Source organism: Pongo abelii, chromosome 6 (genome assembly GCF_028885655.2).
Source record: "Pongo abelii isolate AG06213 chromosome 6, NHGRI_mPonAbe1-v2.0_pri, whole genome shotgun sequence".
NCBI lineage: Eukaryota > Metazoa > Chordata > Mammalia > Primates > Hominidae > Pongo > Pongo abelii.
Genome location: NC_071991.2, coordinates 141806790 through 141834636, shown reverse-complemented (window position 1 = coordinate 141834636; position 27847 = coordinate 141806790). Strand labels below are relative to the sequence as shown.

The window sequence follows — 27847 nt, the reverse complement described above, 5'->3', positions numbered from 1 at the left end:
TTGAAAACAGTGTGTCTTATTAAAACGACGACAATTATGTCACATCATTAAGTGGGCCTAGGACAAATTTTATAGCATCATTCTTACCTTTGTACGAGGCTGCAATGCAATTCTACTTTTAAGCCTCCTAAATATGAAACAGAGTAGTAGAGTGTCAAAGGAAGGACTATTATAGATGAAAAGATGGCATAAAACATGACTATGGTATTGTTATATATGGATGCTAATGAGAAAAAAATTTAGTCATATTCTTCAACTGAGACAGGCAACCTGAAAGAAACTAGAGAATAACACATTTGTTAGAGTTAAGTAGGGCTTTGGACGTTACTTGGTTCAAGGCCATGTTTTACATTTAAAGGCACAGAGACACAGAAGGGTTGAACTGTGGCAGTGTGGGGCCTGCAGTTTGGGTCTTGTGACTTGGATCCCAGGCATCTTTCCATTCTGCCTTTCACAAAGAAGAAAGCTAAAGCAGCTGAGAAGATATTTTCACAATAATTCAGGTCAGAATATAAAATCATGGATGGTCCGAGTCAGATTTGCCCAATCCACCCAAACTAGCCTATACCTATACCTTACGGGTACAGCAAAGATGGGGTTTTCATCACCTATCAATTATTTCTAACTTTTTCTACAACCTCTGAAGTTGTAACAAGCAGAAAACCTGTCCAAACTCTCAGGGGTCAGAAAGCAGGAGTCAGGAACTGCCATCACCTATGCACCACCTTAGTCTTTTATGACACCTAAACCCAACAGGCTGGAACTCTTGGGATTCCATGTTTTGAAGCTTTTTCAGTGCTGAGGAGTTTGAGAAGAAAATACTCGGAGAAGTGCCAAGTTTATTAGAGTGAGAGAGTATCACCCTCACATTGCCACCAACAGACATAGATCTCAGAGACACACTGACCTTGCACCATAATTATGGAGAATTTCTAGGTTGGAAGATACTTTAGAGGTCACCGGGCTGACCCTCCCATCTGATGTGTTAACCCCTCTTAAACATCTCCCGCCAGGAGACTGAGGTCAGATTCTGTTTAACATACGGCTATCACTGAAACTCTGGCCAGCTCTGAATCTGCAGCCTGGAGGTGGAGAATGTTTAAGCACTGTAAGGCAGTAGAAGGAAAGTTCCTTGGCTCAGGCCCCAATGGTCCCTTTTTTTTTTTAATGATAAAAGGTTCCCAGAGTCCAGTGCAAAGTCCCTCGAAATCCCCCCACCAAGCACAAAGCACAAAAGGAGGCCTGGGCCGAGGGACTGGGTTAGCTGGATTTTGTCCTTGAGCTTTGAGAAGGCCTAGTTCTCCATCCACAGAAGGCCTCTCTTGCAGGGTTCTGGGGCCAGCCCTTGCCATGAGCAGCTTGTTCTTCAGCTCAGGAAACTCCTCTCAGAGAAGACTTAGGCTTGCTGTTCCACCAGCTGTAGTCTGGCAGTCTTGACTCGATGAGCTTCCTTCAGGTTCCGCGCACGGACCTCTGGGTTGGAAATGAACTCCACCTGTTGCACAGGAAACCAGCCTCGCTCCCCGTCTGAGAGCCTCACGCCCTCCAGCCAGCCTGTGGGCACAGGGTGAGTGGGAAGAATTACCTGGGAAAGGCTCACGATAGCTTCTCTGGATCACCTTCCTGGAGACTTTTCTGAATCCTCAGGCTGAGTGAACTGGGGAGCCTCCAGCATAAACCCAGCCTCCAAGTGTCCTAACATGGCGGCCCTGGGTATGGCCCCAAGTCTACAGCTGTCCATTCCTGAGTCTTCACCACCGTTATGGTTGCATCGTGTCCCTCCCAACATTTATGCTGATGTTCTAATCCTCTGTACCGCAAAATGTGACCTTACGGGGAATGAGGTTGTCACAAATATAATTAACAAAGTTAAGATGAGGTCATACTGGAGTAAGGTAGCCATTAATCCAGCATAATTGGTGTCTACATAAAGGAGGAAAACTTGGGCTGGGCGTGGTGGCTCACGCCTGTAATCCCAGCACTTTGGGAGGCCGAGGCGGGGTAGACTGCTTGAGGTCAGGAGTTCAAGACCAGCCTGATCAATATGGTGAAACCCCATCTCTACTAAAAATACAAAAATTAGCTGGGTGTGGTGGCTCATGCAGCTATTTGGGAGACTGAGACAGGAGAATCACTTGAACCCAGGAGGTGGAGGTTGCAGTGAGCCGAGATTGCGCCACTGCACTCCAGCCTGGGCAACAGAGCAAGACTCTGTCTCAAAAATAATAATAATACATAAAATAAAAAAAAAAGGGGGAAAAACTTGGACACAGACACAGGAAGGCAGCTAGCCACAGGAAGGCAGAGGCAGAGATTGGAGGGATGCTGCCACAAGCCAAGGAACAGCTGGGGCTACCAGACTGGAAAAGGTACGGAAGGATCTTCCCTAGAGGTTTCAAAAGACACATGGCTCTGCCCACACCTTGATTTGGGACTTCTTGCCTCCAAAACTGTGAGAGAATGCATTTCTGTTGTCATAAGCCACTCAGTCCATGGTACTTTGTCACGGCAGCTGCAGGAAGTGAACACACTCCCAGCGCTGCCCTGCCTGCAGTGCCTGGCCTGCTGCTCACACGTGCTCCTGCTTACCGTCACTGCTCTGCTGAGTCACCATCACCACGTCGGCTTTCTCCAGTGCCAACTCGTCGTTCTCTCGGGGCTTGTAGGCTCGAAGGCACTGTACCTGGGGGGAGTCTTTGGAAGAGAAGAGTGGGAAGAGAGGTTAGGAGAGGCAGGGGATTAGAACACAAACAGGGACTTGGAGGGGGGGTGGCGTGGGAGGACTTGAGACAGAGACAGATTTGGGCTGTTGAAAGTCACAGACAAAAGAGGAAATTTGAAAATGGTTAATAAAGAAATAGACATACCAGAAATGAAATGGACCAAAAATTCCACTTCTCCAGAGGAGACAGGTTGAGAACTACATTGTAACCACCTTTAGTTCCTCATCTCAAATACCTGAGATCCAGCTAATGACCCACCTTCCCTCTGAAACCCTCCCTGACTCTAGTCTTCAATGGGTTCTGAACTCTTTTAAGATTCTTTGTTCATGCCAAGGCATTTATCGCTTATTTAACTGCTACATGGACGTGTTTTGCCTCTCCAACTGGATTATAAAATCTGAGTCTGTGTCTTATTCTTCATTTTCTTCCCAGTACCAGATGTGGAACCAAGAAAGACTTAACCAGTGGAGTCCCAGGTCTGACCTAAGCAAGAGACTGAATGCCCTGGAGCTTCAGTTTCCTCATCTATCAGTGATCAAGATGGTTATTGATCAAGGTTGATCAGATGAATCTTGAGGACATTCAAGATTTCTCTATTTCTATGTTTTTGAGAACCAGGGGACATGTCCATAGATCTGAAGCTCAAGAAAACAACCCTCAGAGAATACTTCACCTCTCAGTATTCCATCATATGTGGGTTTATGGCTCTTTTATGTTACCACACTGCCTTGATTCTCTTGTAAAATAAATGGAATACTGCATTACTATTTGCTTTCTCAAGATCCTCCCCATCTGCCATTCACAAGGTCAAAATGAAGGAGGAAGAATGCTCCTGCGCTCCTCACCCACTGGGGAACTGAAGCCAGCAGATGGAGCGCACAGGGAGCAAGTTAACAGTGTTCAGTTGCTACACGGCTCTCCTACTTCATTCCTACGGTTCCTTGTAGTTGTTTGTTTTCAGTCACTAAAGGTCCAGGGTTGAGATCAGATTCTCTCTGGATTTAAATTAGGGAATCTTTGCTGGAGGACAACTGTGGGGCTGACATGAGAGGCATAAGTCCAGTCCTGGTGTGAACACAGACACATACATAATGTGTGTGTGCCTGTGGCTCCCCATGGGCACCCAGAAGCCTGGGGTAGGTGACCTCAGGTCATCCTCTTAGGAGAAGTGTGGTCAAGATAGATCTGGGGTGCTATCCTCCTGCACACCTCCCACCACCATCAGGCTTTCTTCCCCTACCCCCACAAGACCTTCAAGCAGGTAAAATCTAGGCAAAATAATGTCAGCTTAGACTTAAGGGGACAAATATTTTTTAAAAGAGCAAACTATTGCCCAAGGAAGGGAATGTATGGGGAAGGGGGACTGCCATAGTGATGAGCAGTTTTAGGCAATATATTTCAGGTTTTTAAGCTCTAGAGGCCAATCTTCCACCCTGACATTTTACGGAATATCAACAAATGGAAGCCTAGAGTTCTCACCCAGCCCTTTAAACCCCTGTATCCAAAGGTGACATCTGACCCTGCTTGCTTTTCTCTCCCTCTTAGACCCTCACTCACTGTAACACTCCAGAAGGTCCAACTCCTCTCTTGGCATGGCCAAGGCTGAGATCCACCGAAGCTTTTCACTTCTGAGAAAACAAAGCAGGGTCATAGCATGAATTGTGGGGGTGTAGGAGGAGGGCCAAGGATGGGGATGTCAAGACTGTGGGAAGGACTTATCTAGTCCATGACTTCTATCAAAAACTATATAGGACTCTTTTTGGTTGGAAACATGACACAATCTTGAACTATATGTGAATGTGTCTTGTCACACTTTACTTTTCCTCTTCTCTTTCCAGAATTATCCTCCTAATGGCTTCTCATATCTTCCAAGTTGGGGCGTAAAGTCCATTAGTCATAAAGTCTATAGATTTTCTGTTTTGGAAATTGTGCTAAGCGAAGTGTCCATCTCAGTTTAGAGTCCCTCCATCATTTTGCATGATTCTTGACACTTGCTTGCCTATCTCCCTTCAACCAAATATCTCAGAGATGAACATTGTTTCATAATAATAATTAGATCAGGGAGATATGTCTACTGTTTTATTTGTTGTCGTTGCACAGTGTAATCCAAGCTTAGGTTTGTAATCATCTGAAGGTTTTTGCATTCTGTTAGCCTCTGTGCCCAGTTGGGCCTAGGTAACTGGGAACAGACACTATTACTGTTCCAGGCACAGTGCCCAAAGCACCAAACCAACAACATGCATCTGCACCTGATTATTTGACTTACGTGCCGTTTTGCACACAAACTCCTATACTAGTCCTTCTGTTCAATAAATGAGAACAGGTGTTATCAGTCCCACTCTGAAGTATCTTCCAAGGGACAAAACTGAAAAAGTGTCTACAACATAGGGATTCTCAAACACTTAGATATGTCAAACTTTTAAACGACTGTTCATATATCTTTTATAATAGCAATAACAGCTACAAGCTTTTATATGTTCAATATTGCAGGCACTGTGTTCCAGATTTTATAGGTACTATTAATACTCTCAAAAATGTATGTCTGTGTGAATGTATTTTATTTTATTATTATTGAAAACATGAGCAAATCAGTATTCTCAACACTATGGATTTCTGGTCAACAGAGGACTGGTTTGGAAGATGCGAGCACAGAAAGTAAAAGTCACCCAGCACTTGTCTTATTCACGTCTGTGCCCACCAGCTGGGGCATAGAAGGGTTTCTGCCTCAGTCATGGAGGCATGTGCTCACAGATATCAGTATTCCAATCCCTTGCTCACTCCATACCAGTCCTTCTCCTTTCTGATACTACACAGACCTTGTCCTTCTTGAGTAAGAGTATAAAATAGATGCTAAGAGGGTGACTTTGTACCCTCTCCCACCCCAATCTCCTGCAAGTGATCCATTAGTTCTAGGAGTTTGAATTTCTCTATGGTGGTCCCCAGTCCAGAATGGGCTAAACGAGGCTGTGGCTGTCTTCTGGACACATTTTCTGCCTTGGTCTCACTTCTTTTCTAGGCTGCCCATCTTCCCCCACCCCCAGTTCCTCTGCCCAGCCCCATCTCACTGAGTCTCCGTGCGGAAGAGGAACTCGGCCTGGGCGCCTTGAGTGTTCTGCCGCAGAAAGAGTCGGAACAGGTTTTTGTGAGGTCCATGTAGCTTCATTTCACACTTTTCCCCCCGAATGGAGGAGAAGGGAGCATGGTCAAATACCAGGAATCGGCTACCCCTGCAAAATACAAATCCTTTCAACCTGATTCTAGAGTTTCCATACTTCACCTACCCTCATAACCTTGGGTTCGAAATCCCTACATCTACAGCCTGCAAATTCCCACAAAAACCATAAGATGGTCCTAACTTGCTCCCAAGATGGTAGCTCCAGGGTCCTCAGGGATTTGTCCTAGTCTGGCAAACCACACACCTAGTGCAATGGATACATTACCACTTTAAAGACGTGAAGAGATAGAATTAATATACATTTCCCAAGAACCTTAAGACCAGAGACTTAAGATCTGGAATTAGCTAAGTATCTCTAGAATAGTAGGTTGAGGCCAGTCCAAAGAAGCCACAAATAGACTCATGTGAGAATGTGATAAGCTAATTTGCTACATTTTGCTCTGTGTCTATAACATAGTACATGTCCTGCCATGTGGTCTCATTACATAGTTTGATGGGATCCCCTTTTTGCTTTGGGCTTGTTTTTCTCTTCTCTAGGCTATGACCTGGGATCTATGGGTTAAGCCATTGAGAAGGGCTCTTCTAGGAACATGATCCTTCTCTCTCCCTTTCAGACCCCCCTCTTTCCTCATCCCCTTCCCCTCTTGTGCCCTGGCCTGCCACTCCAGTCACTGACTCTCGGGGCCGAGACAGCAGCAGACAGTCATTGAAGAGGTGCAGGTGGACTGGACGCGTGTTCAGCTTCCTTCGTAGCCCTGGGGAAGCACTGAACTCCAAGGCTGTCAGCTCCCCACTCTTCACCAGCCAGCGTGACTGAGAAATGAGCGGGAATATCTACAGGGCAGAGGAAGAGAGAGAAGGCAGTGTCACAGACGGGAGAAGCATGAGGTTTGCTCCTGGTCCCACCCTCCTCCCCGTGCCACTTCCATGCAAGTTCCACCTTGAACGAGCATCTCTTCCACATCTGCCTTCTAGCTCATAACCCATCACTTAGATTCTCTTTCTCCCTGAACCCTCTAACTACCACTGTCCACTGGTGTGTGGCTCCCATGGTTGTATGCTCAGGCAAATAGAAGATGCCTATGGTCCAACTCAGGATAGTGAGTGTGTGGGACAGCTCTGCCCTAGAAGCCTGAACTGAAGGAGGGATGGAAGAGTCCAATCAGGGTATGTGATGGAACAAGTCAGTGAACACTATATGTGTCTTAGAGGTTAAAATATTAGAGGCAGGTCTGGTATCAATTCCATTTTTTATTATACCAGAGATATGTGAGCAGTTGGAATCAAATGTGGGGGTGAGAAGAAGAACTAGGTGGGGCACCTTGGAGCTGGAATTTGGTTAAAGATGAGGGTGTGATCTATGCTTAGTATGTGAATAAGGGATTTTCCTTCTTTTTCAGGAGTGTAAAGATAGTATCTGTTCTAAGCACGGGCATGGTGGCTCACGCCTGTAATCTCAGCACTTTGGAAGGCAGAAGTGGGCGGATCACTTGAGGCCATGAGTTGGAGATTAGCTTGGCCAACATGGTGAAACCCCATCTCTACTAAAAATACTAAAATTAGCCAGACATGGTGGTGCAGACCTGGAATCCCAGCTACTCAGGAGGCCAAGGCATGAGAATCGCTTGAACCTGGGAGGTGGAGGTTGCAGTGAGCCAAGATCGCACCACTGCACTCTAGCCTGGGGCAACAGAGTGAGACTCTGTCAAAAAAAAAAAAAAAAAAAAAAAAAGATGGTATCTGTTCTAAGTTGGAATTTGAATGTGGAATGTCTATTTTAGATTTGTATTTCAATGAGGGATGTTGGCCCTAAATTTGGATCCAATCTTATGTGGGTTTGATTAGACTAGAAAGAGATTTGATAAAGTAATAAATGACTCAAGCACCAAAACATTCTTTTATAAAGGCTCATCCTGAAAAGTTCTCTCTCATTTGCCCATTTCTCAAATGCACCCCCCTTGTCCTCAGGTAACCACTGTTCCTTTTTTTCTTATTCTCCTTCCAGAGTTTCCTTATGCACACACAAGCAGATACCTGTATAGATTTGTATCCTCCCACTTTTATACCAAAGGTGATATAATACACACACAATTCTTTACCTTCTCTTTTCACTTAGCAATATGTCTTGGAGACCGAAGTAGGCCTCCCAGAAATAGGACAGAACAGAAGGTGGGAAGAAATGAGGGGAGGGGCTGGGGATAATGTGAGTAAGGTGGTTCCAGGTTAGGGGGTGATCTGCAGGACCTGTTAAGGGAGTTCATGGGCAGGGATGGGGTGCGTGGGACCGACTCACTTTGCACTCAAACTCAATCTTCTGGCTCAGGTAGATTAGCTCCTCTGTCCGTCGCATACTCTGGACATTGTTATTGCAGTCCCGGATCAGCTAGGGATGCAGAAAGTGGGGAAAGGGGAAGGGCACTGTGTTAGAGGCTTTGACCTTTGAGTCCCCTGCAAGCAATCTGGAAATAGGTTATGACAGCCTCGGTCATTTTTCCCAGGCTGGAATTGGGCAGGCAGTATCAAGCACAAGTCCTAGGCAACTTTGTATGACCTGGCAGAACACTCCTGGACTGAGTAAAAGTGAGACTGAATGTGGGGGTGATGGTGGAGAGGGCACAGTCCCTTGATGTGGAGTGTGCTCGGTGTGGGAGAGGTGGACGTGGGGTGTGTATGTTTGTAAGTTTGGCGGATGCAGGGAGGTGGCTGAGCTCTCCCAACAGGGTCCCACCTCCCATGCTCCCTGGAGTAGTCGTGGGCCTAGGTGGGAAAGACCTCTCTGAGAAGAACACACAGAGGGTCAGAGCGGAGGTGGTGGCTGCCTACCTGCTCCAGGGCGTGGTGCGCCTTCGTGGCCTCTGCCTCCTCCGAGGAGCCAGGCTGCGTTCTCTTCAGAATGTTCTATTGAACAGACAGTAGGCAGGAGTGAGATGGGAGGAAGAAATGGGAAACAGGAAGAAACGATTGGGGGCTGGTGAACGGAGAAGCCCAGGGACCACATTTCAGCAGCAAATATTTCAAAGCAAGCAGGCAGTGGGCAGCACGGAGTCAGGATGTGGACACCTGGCAGAATAATGGTTGGTCCTTTGTTGTGGGTCTTCCTAAGGGCATCCCTTTGAGTTAAGGGGAGAGGATCAAGGTAGCATCTGCCCTACCTGGAGCAGCAGTTTGAGGCGGGTGATGCGTTGGAAGGGCAGAATCAGAAAGGACTTGAGGGAAAGGCGCTGGCAGACGGGGTCGCTCTCCAGCTTCTCCAAGACCTCTCGGAAATTGCTGTTGCTATTCCTGCACGGAGAGCGAGTCTTAGGGGAGGGGGGATGTAGGGAGCAATGGGGGATGCAGTGAAGGCACGGAGAAGGGAGGTCAGTGGAGTATCTGTGGGCTGGGAAAGAGCGGTGGGAGCTGATGTACAGGGCGCTAAGATGTGATGGCTGGGGGAACCAATACAGAGGGTGGAATGGGGAAAGTGTGCTCTTGGGATAGCCCTCTGGGCTGGGGACTGGTGCATGGTCACCGCAGGGCCTACATGGGGATTGAATGGGGGATGAGTCTCACATCAGGCTCTGGAAGGTGCGTTCCTGATAGGTCTGGTTGGTGACATAAGGCAGGTAGACCCGGCGGAAGTCTGGGGCGTGGTTCAGGACTACGTCACAGACTTGGAAGGAGAAGATATTGTTCTCAAAGTTCTCTTCCAGGTCCGAAAGGAACCTGTACAGGATTTAAACCAGTCTCATGAGACTTCTGGACCTCAGCTAAGCAGTTAACTGGCCCCTGATGTACACTGAGCAAGTGACTTCTTCACTCCATTAGCCAATAACTTCTATTGACTCTCTGCTCTGTGCTCCTTGCTATGCACTAGAATTTGCTCTAAAACTGTCCTGAGTTTGAGCCTGATTTAACACTTTTATTCTAATATTCCATTTCTCATTCTTCTTTTGACCCTGTTCAGGTTTTCTGATCTTTAGATGGTTTTTCCACCTCATCTCCAATGCAGTGCATGACCACAGTAATTCAAAACCTCAACCTAGAAAGCATTGCTCATTTACTTATCCATTAATGGATCTATCCACCCACAGGCCCTCTCCTCTTCTTGCCATTCTTCTTCCTATAACCATCAGGAATCATGGAAGAAACTGAAGCCCAATTTCATCCCATAACTGTGAAAATGAGAGGGTTTCTAAGGGGGGAAAAAATAACGGAACATTTAAAGCCTAACAACAGTAAGCCTGAGTGAGTGGTATTTGGGAGAAGGGGAGTCTCACATGGCGCTGACGTCTCGCACATCCTGTAAACGAGAGAAGAGCCATTGGTGCTCCTGGTTGGAAAGTGTGGCCCGGAGTGAGGTTGAAAGTTGGAAATGATCCACAGCTATGTTTAGACTGCGCAGGTAGGAGGCCTCTGACACAATCAGCTCAAATTTGACCTAGGAGGTTGGAGATGAGGAAGATTAATTAAGGATTTTATTTACCCCCTGGAATATGCCAGCCACTGTGTAATGTTTTGGGGGTAGAGCGGTGAGCAAGATCCTTTTATGGTTCACAGTCACACCAGAACCTAAGTTGATCTGCGGGGAGAGGAAGAGCATTTGAGTAGGATTTAATCTAGGGTACAGGTACAGGCCTTCAAAGGTGTAAGAGAAAAATATGCTTTCAAGAAATCTAAATAACACAAAAACAAGAACAAAAAAATGAGTAACAAAGTGAGATGAATATGTTAATTTGCTTCACTAGGGTAATTCTGTTACTATTTATATGTATCCCATAACATCATGTTGTATATCTTGAATAAACACAATGAAATTTATATTAAAAAAGCTAAGTAGACTGAGCGCAGTGGCTCACGCCTGTAATCCCAACACTTTGGGAGGCTGAGGTGGGTGCATCACTTGAGTCTGGGAGTTCAGGACCAGGCTGGGTGACATAGAGAGACCCTGTCTCTGCAAAAAATACAAAAATTAGCCGGGTGTGGTGGCATGCACCTGTAGTCCCAGCTATTTGAGAGGCTGAGGCAGAAGGATTGCTTGTGCCTTGGAGGTGAAGTTGCAGTGATCCGAGATCACGCCACTGCACTTCAGCCTGGGTGACAGAGTGAGACCCCATCTCAAAACAAACAAACTAACTAACTAAACTAAATAAATTGAGCATTTTTTGAACAAAGTGTACAGCAGTAGTGGCAAGAGATGAAGCTGCAGCAGTCGAGGAGGACTGAAGGGTAATGTAAACAATGTAAAATTGTTTGGACTTAAGACAACAGAACAATGAAAACAGGCTTTACATAGGAGAATAACTTGACCAGATTTGTTTTTTATAAAGTTATTTCTGTGTGTGAGTTTTTTTTTTTTTAATTGAGATGGAGTCTTGCTCTGTCACCCAGGCTGGAGTGCAGTGGCATGATCTCAGCCCACTGCAACCTCTGCGTCCCAGGTTCAAGCAATTCTCCTGCCTCAGCCTCCTGAGTAGCTGGGATGACAGGCGTGCACCACCACGCCCAGCTAATTTTTGTATTTTTAGTAGAGACAGGGTTTCACCATATTGGCCAGGCTGTTCTCGAGCTCCTGACCTCAGTTGATCCACCCGCCTCGGCTTCCCAAAGTGCTGGGATTACATGTGTGAGCTGCTGTGCCCAGCCTGTTTTTTATAAAGTTATTTCTAAGCAGAATGAGAAGAAAAGATGAAAGGAAGCAAAAGCCATGTTAAGAAACTGTTGTAATAATTCCACATGAGAGATGAAGGCCTGAGTAGCCATGGAGCTGAAGAGAAGTCGATTAATTTTATAATTATTTATGAGGTAGAATTGGAAGGGTTGGATTATTTGCTAGAAATGGGGCCTCAAAGATAAGGAAGGTTCAAAGCTAATGTTTTGTACTCACAGCAAAAGCTTTTTGAGTCAGGCACCTGGGTGAATGATGGAGTCATTTACTGAGCCAGAGAACTTTGAAAAAGGCATAGATTTAGGGGATGAAGGTGATGAGCTCAGTTTGAGGTTTGAGGACAGATGAGAAGCAGGAGACAGAAGCAGGATATCTGAGAACAAGATGGCGCAGCTGTGGTTTAAAGCATGCCCAGCATGTGAGAACTTCTCTGGAGGTTCCAGCAAGGGGCGCTATGACTCATGACCATGCCTCTAGCTGGGCTCCTCATGCTTTTCATCCAAGCATGTGGCCTCAAGAGAGATGCCTGGATAGAAAAGAGAAAGGAGACACACCCTGATGATGACTTGGATGACCAATGACACAGCCAGATGATCCTCCCATACAACAACCCTGAACAGGGACACTGAAGGCTCATTTGCATCCTTGCTCTAACATTCACTACACGACTGACTTTGGGTGGCTCATTTAACCTCTCTGAATCTCACTTTTCTTGTCCTTTTATGTGGATATAGTGACCCCCATCTCACTGTGGAAGATGCAACAGTCGAAAGAAATGGAGCCTGTGAAAGCACTTTGTGAACCCCAGAGGTGCTACTTTATAAAATGAATACGTGTGTTTAAGAGATAGAAATGTAAAGCCCTTTCTTCTCACAAACATGAGACCAGGGCTGGAATAGGAGCCCTGATGGACTTCCCAGTATGCTGGAGTTGGTAAAAGGGAACTAGAACTTGTGTCATCTCCCACTGTTTGGTCAACAAATATGGGGAAGATGAGTTATTTTCTAAATATCTTCTCTGTACTTAAAAATTTGCAGCCAGAACAGGGCTCTCAAGTCTGAACTTTGCAAAGTCTAAAAATGTATTCTGTCTCTGACTTGGTAAAAGCATTGTCTATCCATAAGTCCTCCTGGCCCAAATTTTACTCCTCCCTGCCTCTGAAAGGCAGAGAGTACAGCGCTAATATTTATCAAACTATACATCAAATATTACTGCTAAATTAGATATGCATTATTTCATTTAAACCATTCAGCAACCCTGAAAGGTAGGCATTATTATCCTCAATTTGCAAGTGAGGAAACTGAGATTTAGTGATGTTATAAGGCTGCTTAAGCTAGTAAATGGTGAAGTCATGTTTCAAACCTAGGTCTGGCTTATTTAAAATGAAAAGTCAACATTTTTTGAGAAATTACTATGTACCAGGCATTCATGTTTCTTGATTCTTGCAGTAACTGTTTGTACCTCAGTTTTACAAATGAGGAAACCGAGGCTTAGAAAGATCACGTCATTTGGCCAAAGGTAAATTGGAAATATTAAAGTGGGCTCTGGGGCTGGGCTCAGTGGCTCATGCCTGTAATTCCAGCACTTTGGGAGGCCGAGGCGGGAGTATTGCTTCAGCCCAGTAGCTCGAGATAACTGGGCAACATAGTGAGACACCATCTTTACAAAAAATTAAAAAATTAGCTAGGCATAGTGGCACATACCTGTAGTCCTAGCTACTTGGGAGGCTGAGGCGGGAGGATTGCTCGAGCCCAGGAGGTTGAGGCTGCAGTGAACAATGACTGTACCACTGTACTCCAGCCTGAGTGACAGAGCAAGACCCTGTCTCTAATAAATAATTTAAAAAAAAAAGTGGGTTTCATATCCAGGTCATTTCTTCCAGAACCTAATTTCTTAAACATTATTCTATTCCATTGTTCCATACTGTCTTTCTGGGAAGAAAGATTTTACCCCATATTTCAGACAAATTAATAAGAGGCACTCTCCATGTAAAACTTACTAATGGTAATAGATTAGAATCAGACAAACAGCCTCCAGTTCAGTCTTGCTGTTGGGAGTAACAACCAAGCAGGGACTGATGATCACTCTAAGGCCCCTGTTAGATTGATGGACCACAGGACAGCTGCAAGGGGCCCTCTTCAAGGGACCCAACAAAGAGCCCCGGAATATGCCTTGGCTAAAGAGGAAAACTGTAGAGTAGCCTGAAACCCTGGTTGAACAGGGAAGCTTTCCTCTACCCTGAAACAGCAGTGATGATGGGATTAACTCCACATTCCTCCACACAAATTCAGAGGTAATGGCCACCCTGTATAGCCCAGACCAACAGCAGGTAGGAGCAAGTGGCCTACGGCATGAGGAGGTGAGGATGAAAGGGGAGGTGGTGAAATCCAGAAAACAATTCAACTTCTTCAGAATGGACATGACCCACAGCTGTGGTATGTACACATTCCTGTGTGGTGAGGACAGCCAACTCTTGGTGGCAGTGGTGAGCAGGAGACAGAAGGATGCTAGCAAACCAGACCTTGTCATCTTTTCTGTAGCCCCCTCCCCACTGCGGCCTGCCCAGTACCTCTTGCAGCTTTTGGTCTTCGTGGGTCATGGAGAGCAGCACGGTGCTGTTGCGCACCACAGGGATTTCCTGCCAGAGGGAGCCGCTGGAGGCCATGGAGAGCCGCTGCAGGTACGACTCGGAGGAGACCAGGGCCTTCCGAGGCTGCCGTGGAGAGCTAGGCCCGGGTGTCTCGGACAGGCTCTCCAGCCGCTGCTGGCTCTGGATCTCCTTATTCAGGACAACATCACTATACTCCTGGTAAAGCAGCTGGGCTGCAGGGCAAAGAAGCATGGGAAGGAAGAGAAGCAGGAAGAAGGGACGGTGAGCGGAGGCAGGGAAACAGATCTTCTGCAATGCCTTCTCGCTAGGGACATCCCCACCCCACTGCTGACAGCCACAAGCCCCTCTCCAGTGCTGGGCAGAATGCCCACCTGGGTCTATAGTTCCACTTCAAGGTACTCACAGGAGTTGATGAGCTTGGAGCAGCGTCTTGAAAAGCCTCCCATCACCTCCTTTGGTTTTTTCTCCCTGTGGAGTAAAGAAGGGCTCTGGGGTACCTACTGGCCATTAGACACAGAGCACCCCAGGTGACTGTGGGGGACAAAGTCTCTAGCCTCTGGGATGTGTGCTGGGATGTCAAGACCAAATCCCCCAGAGAGGCACAGAGTTGCAGCTTGACCCACTTGGGCTAACATGGAGCTTTTGTGGGGTTTAGTTCACGGCCATAGGGCTTGGGAAGATGGATGACTCGTAGGCTCAGCTGACTGAATGAGGTAGATAAAGACAATCTCCCTAAGCTGGCATCCCGGCATCTCTCTCTTCTCCTTCTTACACCAAGAAGAAACAGGAATGAGCCATTTGGGGTCTCAGAACCCTTATCAACTGAAATCCTCACTAGGGGACTCTCAGTAACCCAACTGAAGAGAGTACAGCGTGGCTGTTAGGGGAGAGGGTGACTTACCGAAAAACAACAGTGTCTGAGGGTCCCGGATGTTTCTCCATGGCTGGACTTCTTGAATCTAAAAGTGGAAATGGGGAAGATAACTGAGATATCAGAGGGATCGAGAGAGCCAACGAAGACCTAGAGCAGGAGATGTAGGGGTCCAGAAGGGAAAATGGGCTTTATTGGGAAACTGGGAGGGAAGAAAGTGGCAAAGCAGAGAGCGTGAAGATCAGTACCACTGATGTCCCGAGCCACGGGTCAGGATGGGACTAGGACAAGTACAGGAGGCCTTTTCTACCACCCAGGAGGAGAGCAAGCAGGGGACTGTAACTGAAGAGTAGAAGGGAGTCCAGAATAACCTTGGGACATCCAAAGAAGGTGCTGGTTGAGGGAGAGACAGGGAGACAGAGGGGAAGAAGGAAGAGCATCCCAAGGAGCTTGGAGGGCACTTCGGGGCTCTCTGTGTTGAGGTTAGGCACACATGTGAGCGAAGCCAGCAGAGGGAATGTTAGGAACCCTGGGGACAGAAGATGGGATGAGGTGGGAAGAGCTGGGAAAAGCTTGGTCTGATGTGTCACTGTGGTCCTGGTTCTTGCTCACCTGAAGAACCCTCAGGCAAGATGGAAGGTCTGCGCAGGCCCTGCCGGCTCCAGCCCTTGTGCTTGTTGGCCCCCTCACTAGGAGCCACAGCCTGTCCACTGCTGTCTCCTGGTGGCCTCCCTGAGTCCCGCCTGTGGGGCCAGCTGGATGCCTTCTCCAGGTGCAGATGGCTGGGTTTTTCTGGCTGCCTTGCTTGGCCCACAGGTGACCGCCCTGGGCCACTGGCTCCTTGCTGAGGGGTTGTCCTTCTCAAAGTTTCTCTCGCAGGGGCCTCAGGGTGTTCTGAGACCCCTGCTTCATCCTTAGGGGTGGGTCCCTGGAGCTCCGGAGTCCAGGGAGTGGTAGGGGAGGAGGGACATAGGAAGTTTGTCATGTTGCTGAAAGCCATGCCAGGGGACACTTCGCTCCTACTCCTGCTGGTGGAAGTGAAAGACTCTGTTGATCTACCTGTGGCTGGGGGCCAGGAGGTGCGTCCAGCAGAGGCAGGGAGGGGGACTGTCCAGTCTTGACAAGCAGGTCTTGTTTTGGCATGACCCCCTGAGTTCATATGTCCTCCCCGAGTGCTCCTGCTCCTCCCCCTGGACTTTGGGGGTAATGGGGGTGGTTCGGTGGGAGGGTCTATGATGGGTAGCGGGGGTAGAGGTCTGTAGATCCTTGAGATACCAGGAGCAGAAATGGGAGGAAGGTGGGGCTGCGGCAAATCAGGGGTAGGGGGTAGCGGCTTGTTGTATCTCCACCTGGGGGTGGCCTGAGCATGGTGGGAGCTGTCTGGGGTAGATGGCAGAGGTCGGTGCTGCCTGGCCACAGCGGGGTCAGAGGCTTGGGGAAGTGGGCCTTTATGGGGGGCATGCAGCCCTGAACCTAGGGCCAATGGAGGAGGGTGGCTATGCTGCTTCAGTGTGGGAACCACTACACGAGGATGGCCATCTGTCTCCACCACGGAGGGATGGGTGTCCCTCCTCTCTGGGGGAGGAGGGGGCAGAGGTTCGTGGATCCTCACATCCTCCATGGAGACAAAGGATGGGGAAGAACCGTAGGCGGGAGACTCTGTGGCAAAGGCTGGATTATGTGGGGAGACCCAGGGCTGGATGCTGGGAGGACTGCTGGGCCTTTCTAGATTTGAGATGGATTCTTGAGAGTCCTGCTTCAGCGTGGATAAGGCAGTAGGGGATTCTGAAACGGTGCTGTAGTCCCTACCACTCCTTCTGTCCCTTCTTGGGATCACAGAGCTGTAGATGGCAGGTTTGGGGGGCCTCTGGGGCAGCTCTGAGTGGGAGCAGGAAAGCAACATTCCCACCAGATCTGGAGTCTGCTCTGTCCTGTGAGAACCAGGGAAGGAGTCACTCTGTAAGTGCCGGATGGTGCCTGTGGAATTGGCTGGCGGCCTGGGAGGGCTGGTCCCGGCGGAGGGGAAGCCATGGAGGGCAGCCGGGCACATCTCAGAAGTCCCCCAGGGAGATGGGTCATCCATTGAGAGAGGGGCACTGGCAGTTTCTGGAGCACGTGCAGCACAAGAGGTTTCCCTCCTGGGAAAGGCAACTGGGGGCCTGGCAGATACCGAGGCAGGTGTGATGGGGGAGGCTTCAGCAGGACTGGGAGGAGCTGAATCTGGTGTCCTTGGATGAGTCACAGATGCACTGGCAAAGACCATCTCAGTCCCTTGGCTGGACACTTGAGCTATTTCCTTGTCAGGTGACTCCTCAGTTGAAAAGGAACCCAATAGAGAAATGGGCTGGTGAGAGCATCTGATGGGCTCTAGCGAGGGAGACAGAGCTGCGGGGGACAGTTCCTCAGCCCTGGACTCTGTCTGAGTCCCAGGAATCTGAGTCACGAGATATGAGGCACCTGGAAACAGGTCCCAGTGAGGAGAGTCCTCATGGGCTACCAGAGCGGGCATTGAAGGCCCATGATGCTCATTCTCCTCTTCCCTGCTCCTCGCTCCTCCCATTGCCCCCAGCCTGCCCCCATCCCAACTCACTGGCTCTTTCTCCTCCTGCCCGCCGACTGGCACTTCTTTCTCCTTTAGACCATGATCTTCTTGCTTTCCAGTAACTTCCTCTGATTTTCCCACAAAGCTTTGACTCTTCTCGTCCTGAGAGTCTGCCCTATTCTCTTCCGGCACCCGCAGCTCCCTCTTCCTCTCTTCTCCCTGTTCTGGACCTCCCTGACCCTGAGCTCTCCTCTCCATATCCTCCTGCTCCCACTCACCATCATTCAGACCCTCTGGTTCCCCAGTGAGCCTCGTTCTTTCTCCTTGTCTCCCAAGCATCACATCATCTTGTACCTGTTCCTGTTTCTGCTTCTGTTCTCCCTTTTCACCATTAACCTGCTCTATCATCTCTTCCTCCCCCAATAGCCCATCGGCACAAACATCCTCCCTCAGAGTTCCTTCCCCCCGAAATCCTGCTTCCTGTTGTCCCTGCTCCTCCAGAACTTGGACCTCCTGGGGATGCAAGAGCCCTTGACTTTCCTGCAGCTCCTCAGATGGCAGCTCTTCCCCCTGCCTGATAGTCCCACTTTCAGAGCCTTCATTCTGGTTGGTCTCTGCAGGATGCTCTTCGCAGGGAGAATAATATCTGGTCTGACCAGAGTTATCTGAAGAAGTTTCCTCTTCTTCTTCTGCCTGTCCAGATCCCAATGTCAAAGAAGTAAGTCCTGGCCAAAATTCCACTTCCTCTTCTTCGCTTCCCAGGTCACTGGAAAATGGGGCCATGTCTAGATGCTCACTCTGAATGGGGCAGGCCCAGAGCTCTGGGGGAGCTAGAGTCCTTGCTTGTCGGCCTGCCAGGCTCTGGGGTACTGCCTCCCAGTGTTCCAGAGTGTCACAGGCCTCAGCCACAAGGCTTTCCTGATTGGGCTCCACATCTGCAGAACCTTCCCTGGGAAAAGAGGGCATCGTCTCAATTGCATAGTCACACACATCCCTTAACTCGCTCTGCTGGGTTGCTGAGAGTCTGTGTTCCTCTCTCCATTTATAGGATGGGTCCTCATCTTCTTGAGCTTCAAGCCCCAAGGCAGAGACCTGGCTGCTCCTCATGGGAGCCTCAGGGATAATGCTGAATTCCTCTATGGCAGAGATGGGAGGAGAGGCTCCATGCTGGGCCTCCTCAGCCTCCATCAGGGCTGAATCCTAAGGAGGAATCAAAGACAAATGTTTCTAACAACTCTGCTTTTACCTATCAGAGGAAGAGACCATAAAAAAGAAGAGTGATGCATTTATTTGGTTCTATTTAGGGTCATTCTTTGAGACAACAGGTTCTCAACAAAATAAGCAATAGCCTCTAAAAAACTTGTCATTGATGTATTTATTTCATAAATATTTTCCTAGCAACCCTGTTAAGTGTGGGGTATTCAGTAGCGAATGAGATAAAGATCTTGTCGTCATGGAGCCTGTGGTCTTGTGAGGGAAACAGGTCATAATGAACAATTAAATTATAGCAGAGGACCATTGTCAGAGAGTGCCAAGCAGCTCCCAGTTGTCAGTTCTCTCTAGACTCCATTATGTCGTCTTTTGTCTCTCCCTGTCTACTCTTCGGACACTAGGAGTGACTCAGCCTCATATAACCCCCAGACACAGCATGGGACACACCCCAGATCTATTAGGCCAGAGAAGCAGTGTCAGGAGAGGGTCTTCCTCTTAAGCTGTGGACATCAGTTAAAATAGGCCAGGCTATGATAGCCAATGTGCGAGGTGCTATGGTTTCATCTTCTTTACAGTGGGTTTGGAGTTTACTCATCTTTCTATTTTCCATAGTGTCTACTACAGCATTGTAACTTAACAGTTTTGTTTCCAATTCTAGAGGCAGCTGTTGTAAAGTGGGATGATAACAGCCTTATTGGATTAGTGTTGAACACATTACCACCTTAAAGGAGAACCACAGAAGGGTGCCTTCTGCATCATCTTACTCTCCCCTTGGCCTCAGTATCCATATGAACTCTTCTCATTAATTCTTTTGACCTTCCTGTCTTTTGATTTCGACTTTGCTGCCTTTCTTCTCACTTCCAGCAGAACACCTCATCTCCTATTTTGCAAAGAAAATAGAAACTGATGGAACTGGGTTTCTCTCACCTCAATTTCTTGCGATCCAAAGCAACCTGTACTTCCACTCTCTTTCTATCTTCCACCCTCAGTCAGGAAAAGACGTATCCCTCCTTTCCATGCTCTGTCATTTCTAGCCTGCTTCCCCAGGGACCCTGTGCACTCATACCTTCAACATCCCTGCTGAACCACCCCTGGGGTATGGAAGCATTCCCACATTCTTCTCATCTTTCAAATGACTAGAAGGAGTTGCTCTTATCTGCTGTCTTCATACTCTCACATCCCACCTGCCTCCAACCCAGCTTTGATAAGCAGCATTCTGCCAATATTCCCTACAATCTACATGTTGTTAATTCCAAAGAAGACCCTACGGATCTTCATTTTGGGTGGTTCTTGTCAGTATTTGACAGTACTGAGGTTAGAAATACTCTCTTGTTACTTGTGGTATTACATTTTCCTGGTTTTACCCCTTCAGTTTCCTCCAGTCTTTTTTTTTCTTTTTTTTTTTTTTGAGACGGAGTCTTGCTCTGTCACCCAGGCTGGAGTGCCGTGGTGCAATCTCGGCTCATTGCTACCTTCACCTCCGGGTTCAAGCGATTCTCCTGCCTCAGCCTCCTGAGTAGCCGGGACTATAGGCGTGTGCCACCACACCCAGCTAATTTTTGTACTTTTAGTAGAGACAGGGTTTCACCATTTTGCCCAGGATGGTCTCGATCTCCTGACCTCGTGATCCACCCGCCTCAGCCTCCCGAAGTGTTGGGATTATAGGTGTAAACCACCGCACCCGGCCTCCCATGATCTTTTAACTAGGTTAAATTGTACCCCTCTTTGTAGCACTTACCAACTATAATTCACTTTACTTTTCCTTTGTAGCATTTATACAATTATAATTATATAATGATGTGTGTATTTTGATTTACCCTCTATTGCAACCAATAGATGGCAAAATTTATGAGATTAAGAACTATGACTTGCTGAATTATCCATACTTAGCCTAATACTGGCCTACACTAAGTGTTTAACAAATATTTTTCACATAAAGAATAAAATTCAGGCCAGAATAAAATGTGATCCCTTTACTTCAATGGAAAATGCCCACCTTTTCTTAAAATCATGATTAACGGTTTACACAGAACTTTAAACATTTAGCGCTGTATACACAACAAATTAATTTTTCTTATTTTTCATTCTGAAACACTAAGGTTTTCCTGCATACATGTCACTAAAAATAATGAAACGCTTCTTTAAATATGTATATGCCATACATCTAAGAGTCATCGTATAAGATGGGTACCATTATTCTGCCCATTTTACAGATGAGAAACTGAGTTTCCCCATGCACTTCATATATATAATCCTGACACTTTGGGAGGCTGAGGCAGGTCAACTGCTTGAATCTAGGAGTTTGAGACCAGCCTGGACAACGTGGTGAAACCCTGTCTCTACAAAAAATACAAAAATTGGTGGAGCATGGTGGCACATGCCTGTGGTTCCAGCTACTCGGGGGCTGAGATGGGAGGATCCCTTGAGCCCAGGAGGCAGAGGCTGCAGTGAGCCAAGATCACATCACCGCACTCCAGCCTGGGTGACAGATTGAGACCCTGTCTATAAATAAATAAATTAATTAAAATAAAATAAAATTCTTGTTTCCCTCCTGGCCCAGATTCCCCATATTTAATCAATCACCATGTGCTATTGACCTCATCTGCTAAATATCCCTTAAGACTGTCCACTTCTGTCCCATCCATCTCCACTGGTGCATGCTGCTACTGTCTCACCCGGGCCGCTGCACCCGGCCACAGCTTGGGCACTGGCCTCCACCCATTTCGCGCTATTCCAGTCCATTCTCCATCCAGCATCTAAGTGAGCTTCAAAAGCACCAGTTCTAGCTTAGATTCTTCGGCAGCCTCTGAATGCTCTTGAGATGAAATCTGAATCTTCAGCATGGGTTATACTCCCTGCACAACCTGGGTCTGCCTTCTTCTCCAGCAGCCTATTCACCTGTCACCATCTGTCCCTGTCCCCATCCCCCCTCTCCCACTGGCTTTCGGTGTCTTTAGCTCACTTCTCTCTCTGTCTCTCACCTGTAGGCCTTTGCAGGTGAGAGACTGCTCCTCTGCCTGGAATCCTCTTTTGCCTGGAATCCTCTCACACTGCTCCTCTGCTTGGAATCCTCTTTTGCAACAGAGAATCCTTTGCTTCTCCTCAAACACACCTTGCACTTGTCATGTCATATTTAATGTCTGTTTTCCAGGCTAGATTATGAGCACCATGATGGGACAAACACTGCCGTATAACCCCCTCTGCCTGAAGCTTAGTTGGCCCTCAACAAAGATGTATTGCATGAATGAATGACAGAAGAATATAGAGTTAAAAGAGTGTGGATCAGTGTTCGGTTGTGCCTCTTTGGTATCTTTGCTGGCTTTAAGACAATTGTAGAAACCATTTAATTTATTTGAACATCCATTTTCTTATCTTTAAAAAGGAGATAAAAGGATTCCTTTACAGTTCTAGTAAAGATTAAATAAGGTAACATAAAAATGTACACTGCTATCTTTAAGGGTCATAGAAATGGTGGCTGGGGTAAATACTGTTGATCTGAGCGACAGAGAATAAGTGTAAGAGAGAAACATAGGATTCATAAAGCCGGAAGGACCTTCAGAGACACACAGAAACTTTGCTCAATTTACAGATGAAGAAACTAAAGGTCAAAGACCGTAGACCCTTGCTCAAATCTCCTAAGCAAATGGGCAAACCTGAAGCAAAGTCGCTTGACTTATATCTACTGTAAGCACTTAGAGGTCCCACTGAAAAGAAAGCTGGCAGGCCATCAGTCCAGAGAAGACCCCAGAATTCTATGGACCCAATGCTGCAACTGATCTTGCACCTTTCTTGTCTGGTCCAGGCTGAAACTGAAAACTCACCTGCTCAGAATACTGTCCTGCTTTGCCACTGTGTACACACACACACGCGCACATACACACACACACACACACACACACACATACACACACAAAGCCATCCTTACAATCTCTTGCAATAGAGCCTGACATAACCAAACAGGCAGGTCCACAGCACACTGCAGAGTAGTATGTGACAAGATTCTGGCCATCCCAGAGACACAGATACCATCTATATGGGGCAAAGAGGTATGTCTGACATAATTGTACACAGGCAGAAGGACTTTTACGTCCTTTTCCAGTTAACTGACACCATGTGCTATTGGCTCCCTATGTCTAGCCCTTAAATACAAAATACTATAATCCCTATGGGTGATTCTGTGATGTGGCCCTATTCTCTCAACCACACATCGAATAATACACTTGCTCACTGTAAGACACTTTCTGAAACTTGGCTCCTTCCTGCCTAAGGAGACCATGGGACTAAACCTGTAATCTCTCCTCACCTACATCTGTATGGTTCAGGCCCTCTCCTCCATATACACCATCACGTCTTCAAAACAAGTAGCCTCTAAATATAAGTGTGTTTCTGCCATATCTAGGGTATATCTATAAATACCATGTACTACCTGGACATTTTCTGTTCCAATCTAGTGGCACAGTGCATGCCTCTGCAAGCCCATTGACACCGTTTCTAACTGTCTTTTTTCATTTGGAAATATCAGTGGTCACCTGCTCAGCCACCAGTTACCGCAAAGGGAGAACATACCCCACGTTCCCTATACTTGATCCTATCTCAGTGATCCTGTTGCAATCAGGCATGACAAAGCTAAAATGTGACAAAGTGAAAGGAAATCTGTAAATCATGGTCTTACTCACATAAAGGCATCAGGAGAGAGTTTTTTTGCAATGCTCATTACGTTAGAGTGCAAACATCCTCATCTCCTTCTCAATTGAGGGTGAATAATCACTGTTTATCTGTGTATAGGCAAAGCCAGGGCATGGGATTATGGAGATATGGCCTTGCTTCAGACCACAGACATTTTGCATCCACATAACCTCACCCACGTGTGACTTCTTGAGAGGCAAAGCTTCAAGTCATCCCTTTAACACAATGTGTGACAGAGCTCACTATCTTCCCTAGAGCCCCCCCAACACCTTGGCTCTTGTCTATTTCTAGTCACTAGAAACAACACTGTATTTCAAGGATACAACCCCTCCCTGATCAAACTGCCAATTCTTTGAACTGAGACTCAGTGCCATATATAGTTTCGAGGACCATGCTTTCTGGATTTTCTAGCAAGGTCGATTTCAAATATTCTGACTTACAAATCACTAAAATAATATTGAGGTTAAAATAAGATCACCACATAGATATATAACTTTATTCACTGTTTGACATCACTGCCCTCAATACTACAAAGATATCAAAATAGGGGTAGCTTTCTGGACCACTGACTACTACAATGTGTGTTCTGTCCATTGTAGGAAAGTCCCACCATGCCAGTGAGAGCTGTAATAAACATTTATCTATTCCCTAATGTCTGAAAATGTCACACCAACTGCTTTATAGACCAGATGGTTTATATAAGAACATTATTCGTGTCAATGCTGACTTACACTCTACAATCTCATCTGTGGTCCTGGTGGCACCCACACAGATAACATTAGTGTGAGTGACGTGTTTGTGTATCAACATAGACCTTGAGGGTGACTTTGTTCCAGTCTACCTTGCAGGCACCATAAGCGATCAGCTCCTGCTTACTCCACAGACACTGTGAGTGACCCAGCCCCTGTCTACACCAGAGCTGTTGGGTCACCTGTTTGTCTACACCACTGACACTTGAGTAATGCTGCTTCCATTGAACCCAAGACCCTACGAGTGACTCCATTCCTGTCCATACCACAGAGCGACTGATCTCTCCAGACACCACAAATGACGTATTCCTGTCTATCCCACAGACACCATGTGTAATGTGGCCACGGAACCTCAGACAGACCGCGTTAAGGGCACCGATACACTCTCAGGACCTCTAATATATGAACACTCTTCTCTCTATTGAGAATCACTATATTCTGTTGATGAGAGGGATTCCTTTGCACTCCTCCTGATTTCCCTCTCCTCCCCACTAGGACCATGACATACATTCCTCCTGCATAACAGTCTCACCCAGAACTGACATGCCCTCATCCCATCTTCCCAGCTCCCCAGGACTCCTTCACTAGCCATGGCTTCAGTTTTAGGCCCACAGATTGGTTAACAAATGACACCCATTTTGCTAAGGCCTATGTCAGGTACTTCTTCACGCTCCAAATGTGGATAAAACAGGACGTCTGAGACAGAGGCCACATCAAGAGCTTTTTAGCTGGAGCTGGGACCTCTGGATTAGGCCCAAGATGCAAGGCCAGACAGTGGAGTGCAGTAGGGGAGCAAGCTAGGGAGGAAGCTCGAAAGGAAAACCACCCTCTCTCATCTGTTTGACACACCCTTCTCTCTCAACCAGACAAGAGTCCTGGCCAGAGTTCACTTCTAGGTAGACAGGAGGGCAAATCTGTCTTTGGAACCCAAGATCCAGGAAGGGAAGAAAGGGACTGAGATATGGAAATGACGTAGTATCACAATTGGCTCTCCTCCGGCAGTCTTGCCGGAAGGTAACTGCAAAAGATGCTCAGTGGTTCTAGAGCTCTGAGTCCGCATTCTAGCACCCCGACCCCTACCTCAGCCCCCAACTCTAAATAACTTCTTTCCACCTTGCTAAGAATGCGATGTTGTGATTCACATCAAGCTTTAGGAGGCTCCCCATATGTAGGGAACTGGGGTGAGGGGCAGGGCACGAGTCACTGTTCCAGGTTACGGAGCTTTGGTTAACACGGAGAGAAGCTACACAGAGACTCACACAGTATGCAAATACCTACGGAGATACATAAGGAAAGGCCCCGGCCTGGTTAAGGAAAAGGAGCCTATAAAAGCTCTCCAGGTAAGGAACAGCCTAGAAAGGGAATCTCAGTTATTCCTTCTGATACGGCTTAGCTTTCTTCAGGGCGCCGACTTTGAAGAAAGAGCCCTGATTATTGGCCCGGAACGTCTGGGGGCAGGGTGCCCATTTCCTAGGCGGGACCCGACCGGAAGCAAACTTTTAGGCAACAACATTTCCTCCAGTTCCTCTCCTCTTCCCCACCAGGGTCCTCAGCCACACACCCCGAGCCCTGCCTGCGGGCCCAGCCCCCCCATTTCCGGAGCCTGCACCCCGGACCCAGCGGGGGCCGATCCCTGGGAAAGGCCTGGCTTCCTTTTCCTTCCTGTCCCTGCCCCACCTCCGCCGGGCTCCACAGCCGCCGGGAGTCCAGGGCCGAGACGGGAGGAGGGTACCCACCTGGTCGGTGTCACATGCTGCTTCGGCCCCAGCGTCCCCTCCAGGTCCCGGCGCCGGCCGCAGTCCCCAGCGCCGTCCCCAGCGCAGGCCCGGCCGCCCCACCCGCGGCCCGCCCCTGGCCGCCCGACGGGAGGGAGGGATCGGGTTCTCCTAGGAAGTTTCAGGTGAGGAAACAGGGACACACCTTCCCGGAGGAGGGGCAGGGCCCCTCCGCGCGCGAGCCCCATTGGTGTGAAAGAAGCTCCCGCGTCAGAGCTGGGAAGTGCCGGGCCGGCGGGGAGGGGAGCCCGGGCGCACTGGCCAGGCCGCGGGCTGTCCCAGGGAGCCCCGAGGGCGCGGTGCGCGGGCGCAGGTCGGGCGCAGGCGGGGTGACCCGGGGAAGGGGCGCGCACAGAGACAGAGGAAGCCAGCCGAGCCCTGCGGTGTCCTCGGACGCCTCCGAAATCTCCCTGAGTGTTTGTTTCTTCGGAGCTTCACCGGAGCCTGACTCTGGACCCGGCCTGTCTGCCTACTGCAGTCTGTATGTGTTTGTCTTTTGCCTTGGCCGTGCCTCTGGAAGTCTGACATCCGTGGTTGTACATGTGTCTTTATCTTCAGGCCTCAGTGGTTTTTTGTTTGTTCGTTGTTGTTTTTTTTTTTCTGAGACGGAGTCTCGCCCTGTTGCCCAGGCTGGAGTGCAATGGCGCGATCTCCACTCACTGCAACCTCCGTCTCCGGGTTCAAGAGGTTCTCCTGCCTCAGCCTCCCGAGTAGCTGGGATTACAGGTCCGCGTCACCATGCCCGGCTAATTTTTGTATTTTTTAGTAGAGGCCGGGTTTCGCCGTGTTGGCCAGGCTGGTCTGGAAACTCCTGACCTCAGGTGATGCGCCACCTCGGCCTCCCAAAGTGCTGGGATTACAGGCGTGAGCCACCGCGCCCGGCCAAGGCCTCAGTGTTAATTTCTCTTCCGTGATGTCTCCTCCTATAGAATAAAGAGTGTCTCCTCCATCTCCTCCTCCGCCCCCTTCTTCCTTTCTCTCTCTCTCTCTCCCTCCCTCCTTCCCCCTCCCTGTCCCTCTCCCTCTGCCTCTGCCTCTTCCTCTCCCCTCTTCCTTCTCCTACTTAGGGCCTAGAAGTGTGCCTCTTTGAAAGGACATGCCCGTGTCCTTCTGTATTCCCGAGTTTATTTTACAATGAGTGCATATCTCAGGGTATATGTTCCTTCTAGGGCCTGTGTGTGTGTGTGTGTGTGTGTGTGTGTGTGTGTGTGTGTGTGTATTTAAATCTCTAAGCCCATGTTTGTGTGTTTTCTTATTCCTGTATTCTTTTTTATTCTTTCGGGGAAACGTTGTGTTCTGTTAGTCTTGGAGGCCAAGGCTGAGTGGGTTTATCTCTGTGCCCCTCCAGTGACTTCAAAGAATGCCAAAAGTCTCTCGAGTGTGTGTGTGTGCACACACAGACACACACAAAGTAGGAATCCTTTACCTGGGAGACAGAGATTTCTGTTATTTTTGGTTGAATCTGACCACCCCCCAAAGCCATTCACTACTCCAGGGGTTTCCTGGACATAAGTCAAGTGAAATATTAATGGACTCCTTGCCTATTTTGCTCTTAGGAATGCCATGGTCTACAGCCCAAACAGCTTGGCTAGACCATTTCCAGATCACTGTGCCCATTGGCTGTTGCCAGTGCTCCTGGTTGAGCGTGTTCTCTAGTTATTCTGAGGTGGCTGTAGAATAGAATGTAATTAAGGAAGTATAGCCTCTTCTGTAATAGAGTCCCGAACAGCTTTATGTTCAAAGAGTGTGCTACTTCTGCCGTGTTACTCTGAAGGATTAAGTCTTAAACAGTTCAGCAGTTTTCAGCCTACTCTAAGCTGCCATGGAGTGTATGGGAAACAATAGGAAAAACTGAG

General features: G+C 48.0%; 1 protein-coding gene and 1 long non-coding RNA gene across 2 annotated transcripts in view; one reads left to right on the top strand and one right to left on the bottom strand.

Moving 5' to 3' along the window:
• Nucleotides 1–819: 819 nt before the first annotated feature.
• Nucleotides 820–26040, bottom strand: ARHGEF5 (Rho guanine nucleotide exchange factor 5). The gene is made up of 15 exons (XM_009243374.4): nt 25953–26040; nt 15640–18769; nt 15058–15115; nt 14560–14624; nt 14115–14368; nt 10158–10318; nt 9451–9603; nt 9051–9180; nt 8722–8796; nt 8192–8281; nt 6575–6732; nt 5789–5950; nt 4281–4351; nt 2590–2694; nt 820–1554 (listed from the first exon to the last, which is right to left on the bottom strand). Exons 2-15 carry the CDS (start codon nt 18755–18757, stop codon nt 1397–1399), a joined length of 4758 nt encoding a protein of 1585 aa, XP_009241649.3. The 5' UTR covers nt 18758–18769; nt 25953–26040; the 3' UTR covers nt 820–1396.
• The window catches only part of LOC129060509 (uncharacterized), a 19679-nt gene continuing 17851 nt past the window's right edge, over nt 26020–27847 (top strand). Inside the window, exon 1 of the long non-coding RNA XR_008527297.2 lies at nt 26020–26116. This is a non-coding gene — a long non-coding RNA (uncharacterized LOC129060509). The remainder of the gene's footprint in view (nt 26117–27847) is intronic.